Genomic DNA, 13339 nt, shown 5'->3' with positions numbered 1-13339 from the left:
GTTATTTTTGACTTTGGTCGCAAGTCTTAATTCATTTTGAGCCTTTCCTCACTTCATCTTTGCAGGCACGGGCTATTTGCTGATATTCTGCTTTAGTTATGTGCCCCTCTTTCCACTTCTTATACTTGTCCTTTTTATCTTTCAATTTATCAGAGAGTTCTTTATGCAGCCATGCTGGTTTCTTTTGAGAGTTGTTATTTTTCTTCTTTGTTGGTATTGTGCTAGACTGGGTCTTTATTATCTCACTTTTCAAAATTTCCCAAGCTTCTTGAGTTGTTTTCCCCTTTAGGAGTCTCATCCATGGAATTTTTCCCAAGGTCTTTGATGTAGTGGTTTAAGGAACCCATGCTAAAAATTAGGAGACTGTTAAATTCCAATCCTTCCTTAGATGTGGAAGCTTGCTGGATGACTTTGGCCTATCACAGTTGCTCAGTCCCAGGAAGAAGCAGGCAATGGCAAATCACTTCCAAAAATGTTGCCAAGAAAACTGCAGGGACTAGTTTGGGAAGTCCCCAGTAGTGAAGACTGACTCGAAAGCACCCAAAAACTAAAACGAACAACAACAACCCCCCCCCCAAACTAAACATAGAAAGCCATGTCTGTATTACAACAGGCAACCAGTCATCCAACTGGCTTTGGGCTTAAGGTGGAACTGGAATTCATGGTCTCTTGTTTTCTAGCCTGATGCCTTCACCACTACACCTAATAGGCTTACATAATTTACAGAAATTGTAAGAAATGTTGGGATGATTAATAATTTGTTTATAGTCATCAAGATAAGAATGTAGAAGGCTTCTGGTTTGACGTCACGGCGGGATGGGCGCAGGAAGACAGTGTTTGATTTTGCCCTGCTGGGGACCCTGGAAAGGGTCGAAAGTCATCCTGTGGTGCCGACAAGCAAGGAGGGGACCCTCATGGATTGCAAGAGGGCGGTGGCCCTTCTTTTTGATCTGAGGAAGCCCTCCAAACCAGCAGTGGAAAGACTGGCTACATTTGTGTAGCCAGTCAGAAGCTGCTGACAACGGAAGACAATAAACACTAACAAGCAACCTTTCAGCAACAAGACTTTATTCTCTCTTTATGAGTTTAAGACTTCTTCCCGAAAAAACTACCCAAAGCACCCTCCCTGATGAGAGAGGGAAGGGGAATTTCCACCCCATTCCCTCAGGAAAGGAAACGCGACAAACTAATTATTTGGATGAAACAGAAAATTACAAGATTAATTTGGAATTAATACACATATATAGCTTTGAAATTTGGGGACTAAAAGTGCTTTTGAGACATTTTTTAAAAAAAAGATTTGAAAAGCTTGTAATGTTTGGATTTTAAAAACTGGAAAATGGCGCTAATGACATCTAGTGGCGAATTATGGCACTACAATTTACTATGTCTAAAGGAAACCTCCTGAAGCTAAAACTCAAATACTTTGGCCACCTAATGAGAAGGAAGGACTCACTGGAGAAGAGCCTAATGCTGGGAAGGGTTGAGGGCAAGAGAAGAAGGGGACGACAGAGAATGAGGTGGCTGGATGGAGTCACTGAAGCAGTAGGCGTGAGCTTAAATGGACTCCAGAAGATGGTAGAGGACAGGAAGGCCTGGAGGAACATTGTCCATAGGGTCACAATGGGTCGAACAGGACTTCGCAGCTGCTAACAACAACAAAGGAAACCTGGCTTGATAAGACTCTTGCTGACCTTGAGAACTTTCAGTTTTGAAGACTGCAGCTAGGAAAAGGGGAAAAAAAACTTTTGGGCTCCTTATCAGTGTGGCAGAGACGATGAACTACTTTGAAATTGGCCTGCCTGAACTACAAATGTAAATATTAACTGATTTTCAGAGCTATGTTGTGGAACTATTTCCCTGCAAGAGAAACACACATCGTTGCTTGAAATGATGGAAAATTTTGGATTACAAATCTTTGATTGATGAACAATTTTTATTATAAAGACCACCTACAAAAAATGAATCAGAAGTCCCATATTCAGCTTTAAATGGTAAAAAAACCATCTCTAACACCTGTCCCCAAGGTCTTAAGTTTGATAAACCACCTAGAAAATATGGATGAAGATCAGAACGAAATTCTCTCCATGCTGAAATCAGTACAAGAGACTATTGCTTTAGCTCGTGATGAGACAAGAAATAACACTAAGGAGATAAAAGAATAATTTTCTAATCTAAATTTACAAATTCAGAAAATGACTACAAAGAAGGACTAGCAACTAGCAACTCTGAAAATGAAAGGAAAACTGGAGGAAGCAGATCCAAAGATGGAGGACTTAAAGGAAGGAACTAACCGACAGATTCAGACAACTGAAGAACTAGAAGACGGAGCAATAATATCGGAAATGAAAAAGACATCTTGCCAATTAAGAATTCAAAATACACTTGAGGAAAAGGAAGAAGAACTGATTGAATGGAAGATAGAGCTGTTAGGAGAACTGGGGAACTGGAGAAGGAGGGAGGCTGTTTAATGAATATCAATGGGTTGGTTCTTCCAAAAATACTTTAATCAAATGGTCTTTCTTATTCCAAACAATATTCCAAACAAAAACAGAGGAAAAATTACCTGATGATTCAAATACATTGACTTGAAAAATTAGTTGGCAAAGGAAGAAAGCTAGAGTAAGATTGAAGAAAATAGAGGTTTTGATCCAATAGATGGGATATTATATTATTAAGTAGATGTTTGAAGATGGTGGAGAATAGATAATTGCTAGAAATAGAAAGATAAGATTAGTAATTAGAATATTAGATTTTGGTATGAGAAGGGAAACAGGAAAATGCTAAGAAGTTTGAATAAGGGAAGCTTTTGGTTACCCAAATATAACTTACTTTGAAATTACAAACAACAGAGACATTTTGAACACTGAGGGGAAATTAAAAATTTTTAAAAAAGCAAAAACAGGATACTGATTGAATGTATGGATATTAAGCGCAAATGCAATTAAGACATGTTTTGGTTAGAAAAGTTATCTAAAACTGACATTATTGATATGAGACAAATGTAACAAATATGTTAATATTCAATTGTATATTTATTAATAACAATTTGTATTTGCCTAGTGTGGGAAAACAGGTATTACCGGAGGAAGAGAGGAAACATTTGATGGTGTAATTATTGGATCTAGACTGAAGAAGTTAATATATACAAATGAATTACTAATGGACATAGACAACATGTTGTCTATGAAGTATTTGATTGTAAAACTACAAAATTAATAAAATATTTATTAAAAAAAGATAAGGATGTAGAGGATATTTTATTGGAAAGAGGGGAGATCTGCTTGTTTGGGGAAGAGGGATCACTTCACATAGACATTAACTTATCAGAGGCATACCCTGCAAATGGCCCCTTCTAATCATGGTAACACTGTGATGGACTCTTCTTGTGTTCTAAATGCAGGAAAGCTTGAATGGGTTTATTATCTTTATCCTTGAGTAAATCAGCACCACCAGAGGACATCTGATGCACATTTCAAAACTCCCTTTAGACATTATATAGTAAGGAATGTGGGTCTTGCTGCTGTCATGAGGATTTCCTACTTGCATGGCAGTTTGATGTTGTTTATGTATGAGGTGAGAAGAATCGCAGAGACTGCAGTTCTATACAAGGTTGCCAGTTATCATAACCTTCCAGGTTCCATGATGTTCACAAAGCTTGTAGCCTCTAATTACTAGAGTAAGCCGCACTGGATCCACAGTTAGGTCATTAAAAGGATTTAAGAGAAACATTTTATTTTAATGCTAAGGTTTCTGGAGTTAAGTTGCCCTCCTGTCATGCTTCTGGTCTTAAGATAATAAATTACAGTAGTTAGTTTTATTGCTATATAAACTGCTACTGTTGATTTCTAGGGTAAATAGATTCCTTATCATCCCATTCTCTACCTTCCCAGTATATACTGACAATCCATCTTTATTATCCAATAAAGAATGGGAGAAAATAGACTTGACATTCCAGCTGTAAGCAAGGTGACCTGCCCACCTCTGTCTTAAAGTTTTCTGAAGACAAGGTCTGTATTAAGATGCACAAGTTAATGGTTGTATCAAGTGACCAATCCTTCGGGGGAGAAATACATTTTAGACTTTTCTTTAATGTATATACCAAAGAAAGAGAATATAGTAGATGCTGTGTTTCATATGGTTTGTTAAATGTTTGTATGCCGACAGTATTAATGTTTCTCCGTTGCATGTTACAGGGATCAGCCCTCCTGTTATGACATCTGAAGTAGCTTCTGCTCCTCCTGCCTTTGATGTAAACAATGTGTCTGGCTATGAAGGCACTACGATTGGAGATGGTAAGTTTGGTGTAGATGTGATATCATATATCGGATGCTAAAGTGTCCCAAGGTTCTGGTGTTGATTTGGGGACAATTAAATTTGTTACTTTTGGGGGAAATACTGTTTTTTTCTGAAAGGAAGATTCCCTTCCCCCCAATAATTACATTGCAATAGCAATAGCACTTAGACTTATGTACCGCTTCACAGTGCTTTACAGCCCTCTCTAAGTGGTTTACAGAGTCAGCCTGTTGCCACCCAACAATCTGGGTCCTCATTTTACCGACCTTGGAAGGATGGAAGGCTGAGTGAACCTGGAGCTGGTGAGAATTGAACTGTTGACAGTCAGCAGAGTTAGCCGGCAATACTGCATTCTAACCACTGCGCCACCGTGGCTCTTGTTGTTTGATCTGCAAACAGTACATCAATTTACATTTGTGGAGTGTGGTAGTAACGGCAGATGGAGGTGTAGAAAAAGAGTGAATGAGGAAGGTGTGGAAACATTCCATTGCAGATAATGACAGTGACTGGAGCAGAGAGAGGAGAGGTTGCCCCCCCATTGCTTTGAGGGAAACATGGACAAGTCTGCTTATCTTGCCACCTGCAGTCACTCTGGGTAGCAAGACTGGTGGCATATACTTTTAATACATAAGATTAAAAACACAACGAGAGAGAATGAAAGTCTACCGTGAGAAGGTCATGAACATTCTCCAGAGAGTGGGAATGTTCTCAAATCAACCATGCACACCACTTCCATGCACCTCGGAGCATTCCCTTGAAGATTTTCATCTTCAACAAGAGATGGGTCCTGTCTGTACAGGACTTAAAAATCTTAAATATACTGACCTAATGGGCAGAGCCACTGAATACTGTGGGACTTACAACAGAGCAGAAATGCATAGATTTCCCCTTGCAAACAGAAGGAAAAAAATAGAGGTCTTTATCCAAATGATCCATTGGCCAGCTGCTCAACTATCACCTGTTGCTTGTACTTGGTAACAGTCTGTAAGGAAACAGATTACAGATTATACTGTAAACAAATGTATCCTGAGCATAGCAGGAAATTTACTGGAGAATAAGAACCTTGATTTAGGAGGACTTTAACAATGGGACGTGGTGGCTCAGTGGGTTAAGACGCTGAGCTTGTCGATCAGAAGATCGGCAGTTTGGCGGGTTGAATCCCGAGTGCCGCGTAGCAGAGTGAGCACCTGTTACTTGTCCCAGCTTCTGCTAACCTAGCAGTTCGAAAGCACATAAAAATGTAAGTAGAAAAATAGGGACCACTACGGTGGGAAGGTAACAGCGTTCTGTGCGCCTTTGGCGTCTAGTCATGCCGGCCACATGACCACAGAGATGTCCTCAGACAAGCGCTGGCTCTTCAGCTTTGAAACGGAGATGAGCACCGGCCCTTAGAGTTGGAAATGACTAGCACGCATGTGCAGGGGAACCTTTACCTTTTTAACAATGGGATAAGCCATTCTCACTGCTCCTTCGACCACAGACCATTAGGCCACTGTTTAACCAGCAGCCTCTTTTCTCATCTCTACTCCCTTCTTTTGCAGCAGGGAAGTATTTCCCTCCTCCACCTGATTCGCTTCCTTATGAGGAAAGAGAGCCAACACCAGCTCAGACAAACTGGAAGTAAGATGGATACTGTGCTTTTAAATCTTCTAATAATCCATTTTTATTTTTCCTTTGCCTCAGACTAAGTGGTTGTCTGCTGCTTATCTGGAGGAAGGGAAAATGAAAGTGCAATAGATACACAGGTGGTCCTTGACTTACAACCACAGTTGAGCCCAAAATTTTTCTTGCTAAGCAAGATAGTTGTTAAGTGAGTTTTGCCCCATTTTACGACCTTTCTTGGCACATTTGTCAAAGTGAATCACTGCAGCTCTTAGGTTAGTAATATGGTTGTGAAGTGAATCTGGCTTCCCCAGATGGTCGCAAAAGTTGATCGCATGATCTCGGGACCCTGCAGCCATCATAAATATCAACCAATTGCCAAGTGGCCCCAATTTTGATCATGTGACCGTAGGGATGCTGCAATGGTCGTGTGTGTGAAAAACTTTCATAAATCACTTTTTTCCCAGTGCCATTGTAACTTCAAACTAAATGAAAAATTGTAAGTTGTAAGTCGAGGACTTTCTGCAAAGTGAAATAGATCAGGCAGGAAATAAGAGCTGCTTCTATTGAGGGAAGGTTAGGTTTTTTTTTTTATAAAGCATGGTTTTCTCAGCATCCTGTAGCCCAGAGGTCCCCAACCTTTTGGCTACCAGGGACTGGTTACGTGGAGAGAAGTCTTTCCACGGACCAGAGAATACATGGGTTTTTTGTGCTGCCTGCATCTCATGGATGGGGCTTTGGTTGTTTGTGCAGACCGGTTGCTAGCATGCCGCGGCCCGGTACCAGTCCACAGACCGGGGGTTGGGGACCCCTGCTGTAGCCACATGGCTTTTACATTTACTTGTTTCCAGCATCACCTTTCTTCCCCCAAAGCTTTCTTTGAATGTATACAAATTATGGGTGACTACAGTCAGTTGCTTTTGGGAGAAATTTGCCCGTTTGGCCAGAAGAAGAAGAAGAAGAAGAAGAAAAATTACTAAAACACAAAATCACTGAGAGAGGCAATGAGAATTCTAAGTCCATAGCACCCTCTTTCATTTTGTCAACTGATAAATGAGGCTCTGTAACCGAGTGTGCCCACCGGGGCTTTTCATTTTGTGGGAGAATTAATAGATGCTCTAAAAATTCTGAACATACCTAGCAACTCAAAAGATACTGCATTCGTGTCCTAGAGGAGTATTTGAAGCTTGCACTGTGATTTATGCTTACTGTCTCCATTGCTTTTGCTTGCCATGCAGTATTCCTGCTATTTCAGAAGATGAAGCCAAAGAAGCTTTTATCCAGTATGCTGCTAGCAAGTGCTGCTACAGCAGAGCTCCAGCGAGAGACTTGATGTTTCAGGATCTCGTAGCACTGAACACTTACAGAGTAAGCAGAATACGGCATTAGAACGTGTGTGCATGCAACAAGTTGTATGTGCGTCATGCACAGGTGGCCCTCGACTTACAACTATTTGTTTAGTGAGTGTTTGAAGTTACGGCAGCACTGAAAAAAGTGAGTTTTGGCCATTTTTCACATTTATGACTGTTTTGCGTTCAAAATTTGGACATTTAGCAACTGGCATGTCTTCATGACGGTTGCATGTCCTGGGGTCATGGGATCACTTTTTGCGGCCTTCTGACAAGCAAAGTCAACGGCAAAGCCAGATTCACTGAACCCACCACGCTATTAACTGAACAATTGCAGTGATTCACTTAATACCTGTGGCAAGAACGGTTGTAAGCTTGGGCAAAACTCACTTAAGAACAGCCTTGCTTAGCAACAGAAATTTTGTGGTCGTAAGTCAAGGACTACCTATATTATATTTAGACCGTATGATGCATAAAGACCTTGGTAAGAAATGTAGGTCACAAGCTTAAATAATTAAGCAGTAAATTCTCTGCTAGCTTTCAGGAACATATTGTGCAGCATGCTTTAAAGTAACCGATGCTGCAATTTTATATGTGGGTGTGTCTATTCCAAAATCATTCTTGCTGGATTCAGATTTATTTTGAGGTGATATAAGATAATCGATCAAAATTATTTGTGGAAATCACATGAACTTTTATCAGTGACCAAATTCTTTCTCCACATGAGTAAACTCAGGAGAGGCATAGTTATTGGGAAATTGAACTGAGATGGATGATATTTAGTAACAGGGTAGAAGAGTGCTTTGCGTGTATATATATATATATGTATATGACCAAAGGTGACCAAAGATCCACATATCTATCTATCTATCTATCTATCTATCTATCTATCTATCTATCTATCTATCTATCTATCTATCTATCTATCTATCTATCTATCTATCTGTATATATATATATATTCGTAACTTCAATCCCAACTTTTTCCAAGAAGATTGGAATATTTTCTAATATATGCAGGGAAAGCTTTGAAGAGCCATTGCCAATCACTTGTTTCCGTAATAAGGCAAATTGATCTATTTATGAGACTGAACCAACCCCTGCCCCCCCTGATGTTCTGGATTTTATTACACACAGTTTTCTTGCAAGTATTTATATTGTGTCTATCGATCTGAATATAATGTTCAGAAAGATTTGCAGTTTCTGGCTTTTGTAAAGAACATAAGGCAATTCACAATGAATATTTAAAAGTAAAATAACATCACTTCGTACAAAACAATATGCAGTTTCAGGATAGATGGCTTAAGAAAGGACATGTGGAAAAAGTGATGAAGTACAAGTAGTCCTCGACTTACAACAGTTTACTTAGTGACTGTTCGAAGTTACAATGGCACTGAAAAAAGTGCCCCCCCAAGCCACAGCCGAGCAAGACACCTGCCTGTCCGTCCGAGGTTTTCATTGTTGTGACACTTCTATTGAGGATTGGCAGCAGGCATGGGCTGGGGGTGTGTGCTTGGTTTTTATTCCCCCCCCCCTCTGCTGTGTGGTTGCAGCAGGTTTTGGTCACTTCACATGACCCTGGGACACTGTGACCGTCATAAATATGAATCAGTTGCCAAGCACCTGAATGTAAATCACAAGACCCTGGAGATGCTGCAACATTCCAGCTGGTTTCTTCTGGGCTCAGCAGAAGCGCCAGGATCAGCGCCGAGCTCCAGCTGGAGCCTGGTGCCGATCCTGGCGCTTCCACTGAGCCCTATAGCCCCGAAGAAGTGCTGATCCTGGCGCCTCCGTTCAGCCCTGACAGCCCTGCAGCTCCAGCCGTCTCTCACTCAGGCTTGTGTGGTGTTGCCACCGGTTCAGCTCAGTCCTCTCCCCCACTACCACTTTTCTAGGATAGTCGTGTACCCCCTGCCAGGTGCCAATATACCACAGGTGGTACCCATACCACTGGTTGAAAAGCCATGGTCTATCTGAAGTGAATCCAACAAGAGAATAATAAAAACAGGAACTATAACCTAGCAGATTCTTTCTCCAGTTACTATCCACCTTATTGTGGACAGAATGGCATATTGAGGTCCAAGGAGGATTACAATATTTGTGTATATTTACCAGAGGTATGGCAATTGATGGGAAGTTCCATTTTCCACAAATTCATTCAGTGGTCTTAGACAAGATCATACTTAAACTTCCATCTTCTGATCTGAATCCACGGTGTCACAAAACATAGGCAAGTGACAAAACATAGTGCAAACACTGTCACATTGCACATTTTTGTGATTTTGGCATCATGGAGAGAAATGGACACCTATCTATAACACTGGAAAATAATACTTACGGTATTTTAGTGATGACTGGAGGAATGGAGAAAATGTTAGAGAGACTGTCACTTCTGTTCAGATATGCTTTGTTTTTCCTCTGTGGCTTGCTGCTATTTACCTTTTTTTTCTCTCCTCCTTGCTCCTTTCCTTAACCATTTACTTTTTTTCAATAAAATTATCAGTGATGAAAATAGAATCTTCCAATAGGAAATAAGTGATTGAAAAGAGAATAGAAACTGGCAACTTGATAATTCACTGTAATTCTACCTGTGGGAGCACAAGCAAATAACATGTGATGCCTAGTTGACCTGAGAAAGTCACCTGTTGTGCAATGTCTTATGTACAGAGTTGTATACAGTATATATGTTTAAGACAGGGAGGAAAGAAGGAACAAAAACTTCATAAAAATCACTTGACTTGCTGGCCTTTGTAGCCTTTAGTTTAACTTTGGATACATTTGCATTTTTAACTTTATAATATGGAACATAATTTTCATTTTCTGGATTCTGCTCAGTGGGTTGAATGGAAATCAATAGCTGTGGGCCACACTCAGCCTAAATTATAATAGTAACAACACATCATAATTCTAGACAGCCCTTTCTTGTTGGAAGCTATGGGGACATAATTAATACTCTCTTGTGCTTAAATGCTTGGGAATTCTTAGACGTTTGGCATTCAGACAAATCAACCACCAATAGACACATCGAGCTAAACTCCCTTTACATACTATGTTAAAGATATAGTCAAAAATCCAGGAAGGCAACAAACAGCCTAGAACACATCCCCTCCAGCAGCCAAGTCCAGATAAACAGGAAACCCACCAGGAAAACATGGAAGAAACAAAAGTAGCTGGCAGGGCAAATTCCCGGGTATAATCAAACAGCAAACCCTTCCTTCTCTCACGCTGATGGTATTACCTAGCCTGGTAATGAAATGCTCACAAAGTTCCAAGAAGCCAGCATCAGTAGCTTCCAATATCCTAGTTATGTGGACTAAGTGGAATAAAACTTTAGTTAAAGCAGTCTTAACTTAGAATTTTAAACTGGCAGTTTTACATCCAAGTTATTGCTATTGTCAGGACCCACCCCAAACCACGTCTTAGGAAGACAAAACTCTTGGAGCCAAATCTTAGTCCAAAAGAAATCTTTACTATGACATGCTTGGTTGTAGGAATACAAGACAGGACTTAATATTGTTCTACAAACTAAACCCTTATAAAGAGTTCCCGGTTCAACCCCCCCTTAACCCCATTTGGTCAGTCCCCCATCATTTACCTCCTATCATCCCTCTCGTGGGAAAAATGAACTTAGGACCTTTTATGTTTATTGCTCTCTTCCGTGACACAAGCCAGATGCTCCTACCCTAACCCCCCTCTTTTGTTTCCCCAGTTCAAAAGGCTTCTCTTTTCCTTTGAAATGCCTAATACAGGCTCAATACACATCCGTTCCCTCCTTCTCGGAGATGGCAGGATACATACATTTATGAATATGATATAAATGGATTCTGACAGTTATATTATATATAAAGATATTGATCTTCTTTGCACGCCATGGCTGCCTTTGGCAATATTTCTTGGAGATTTCTGTTAATCTGCTACTTTTTGAGACTAAAGTGTAGTTTTTTTACATTTCTTTTTAGTATTACTTGGAGACTTTCACTGAATCAAGGTCTTCATTATGGAAAACTATACCATATAGAGGTAAGTGTTGCTATGCTATGGCAGAATTTGATTTTGCTGCCCCAATATGTTGTGTTCTTGTATTCTTTCCGGAGGGTATTTGTGGAAGTCATAGAGATGGCATTGGATTGTATTAAGCTTCATATACTATAGGATTCAAATTCCATACTGGAGACGTCTTGTTTGCTCATTGTCAATTTCCATTGTCTCATGCCACATTCAATTTTGTTCTAACATTCAGACTTATTTATACATTTGGGTTTTTTAGTAGCAAAGTGGGAAGTAAAGATATGCTTCATCCTATAAGTGCATGAAGATAATTTCTCTATCCGTAGAGTGTGCTGTATTCCAGGAGTCTATGCTTGATTCAGTACACTGGAAAAAACATGAATATAAAAGAGGCTCTTACCTCAATTTGAGGAGGATATGCGGATAACAAAACGTAGGATGAAGCTAGTATACTTGACCTCACTTTCAGACTTTAGTGGTTAACTTATGCCAAGATGGATGTAGCTTTACAGCACCAGTGCAGGATTAATGTGAGCTTAGGAAATTAATGATCTGTTTACATCACTACAAAAATGTATTAATTTGGACACGGTGATGCATTTTGCGATTTATGAAGCAATAGCGCTGTTTAAGAATTCCACTAGTATAATGAACTGTATAATTTGTTGAGTTCCTTGGAAGGGAGAACTTTTTTTAATATTTAAATATTAACTCATTTATATAGGTAGGATGAAATATATGAACTGCATGACGTTCAGGCTTTATCTGCTTTCTGAGAAAAATGCACTTCTTTTTGCTATTATTACTATTTTATATCCTGCCTTTCAGCACTAGGGAACTATTTTTAAGAAAATAAACACAGTAAAAAAGATGAGAATTTCAACTGTCAGAATTCTCTAACCAACATGATAATTTTGGGAGATGAAGTCCACAAATGGAGAGGATCCAGGTTAGGAATGCAGTTATCTGGTTACCTCATTAGGTAATGAAATGTTCAAAAGCGAACAACCAAGCTCAGCAAGCATTAAGGATTCCACAGTTCATCCCTGAGTTATGTTCCCTTCTATTGAAATTAAATATATAAGCCTCAAGCTATGCTGCGGAAATGTTCATGCGCAAGATAGAATATTATGACATTGTCCAATCATCGTTGCTTTGATCAGGAGAACCTGTTGATTCTGCTCTGTATGGTGCAGCTCCTTCTCCCTGGGAGATGAGAGTAGAAGTTCCTGAGATATTCAAAGACAACGTCGCAAGAGTTAAAGTGCCTCGCACGTCATCAGTAAAGGTACAGAAAGCAAAAATGGGACAATGTTTCAGTTGCCGGGAGTTCCCTCTCTCCCTCCCCGCCTTCTTTTTTTCTCTTCAGTACTTTGCTTTACGTTATTTATTTGTTTAGACAAACTAAACTGCAGTGTATTAGGTAGAGCTTGGTTTGGGAGGTGTGCAGTATATGTGCACAGAATCGCAGCCTTAATTCTCAAGCTCTTGCTGCTTCCTTGAAAGTAGGTCAATAACAATCACCTACTTTGCACTCTAATTCACACTTCCATCACTATGGAACATTAATGGAGATTTCTTTGGGGCTGACTGAAGAAAGTAATTGAAGCATTTCTAAGCAATCATGTCTACCTTTCCTATAAAGAGCCTGGGATTTGTTTTGGGAGTGCTGAGGGTGCTTTAATAGTCATTTTGCCTAAATGGCCAGCCCATTTTCTTTCTAGCTTGGGAAAGAGGCAGGTGGTTAAAGTCTTCCAGGTTCTGCATTCAGACATGTTTCATATTAAACAAAGCCTGACCCCGGAAAGATGTAGTACACATGCTGTTCATGGGAGATGCCAGTAGGCAGAGGTAGACGCGTTTGAGGCTTAAACACAAGCTTACGTAACCACCATGTACAAACTGTCTTGTTTTTTCCTGTTAGATTGTGATAAGTAGTTAGACTGATTCTCATCCGGATAGGAAATGGAGCAGAAAAATGGATTAGTGCCGACTTAAGCAATAAGGGATGTGGTGGCTCAGTGGGTTAGGACGCTGAGCTTGTCGATCAGAAGGTTGGCAGTTTGGCGGGTCAAATCCCGAGTG

General features: G+C 40.0%; 1 protein-coding gene across 3 annotated transcripts in view; it reads left to right on the top strand.

Moving 5' to 3' along the window:
• LOC310635863 (protein SSUH2 homolog) overlaps positions 1 to 13339 on the top strand; it is a 47113-nt gene that overhangs the window by 11111 nt on the left and 22663 nt on the right. For 2 of the 3 annotated variants that reach the window (XM_083355187.1, XM_083355188.1), the window contains 5 exons: positions 4197 to 4295; positions 5838 to 5916; positions 7137 to 7266; positions 11206 to 11266; positions 12418 to 12542. In XM_083355187.1, the coding sequence (XP_083211313.1) occupies positions 4197 to 4295; positions 5838 to 5916; positions 7137 to 7266; positions 11206 to 11266; positions 12418 to 12542 (494 nt within the window). Of the gene's footprint in view, positions 1 to 3934; positions 4011 to 4196; positions 4296 to 5837; positions 5917 to 7136; positions 7267 to 11205; positions 11267 to 12417; positions 12543 to 13339 lie in introns of those variants that run through there. The other variant, XM_083355189.1, reaches the window with a different exon arrangement.

This window comes from Vipera ursinii (genome assembly GCF_947247035.1).
Source record: "Vipera ursinii genome assembly, chromosome: 2".
Classification (NCBI taxonomy): domain Eukaryota; kingdom Metazoa; phylum Chordata; class Lepidosauria; order Squamata; family Viperidae; genus Vipera; species Vipera ursinii.
Note: the sequence above shows the minus strand (reverse complement) of the source record. Positions and strands in the feature narration are given on the sequence as shown.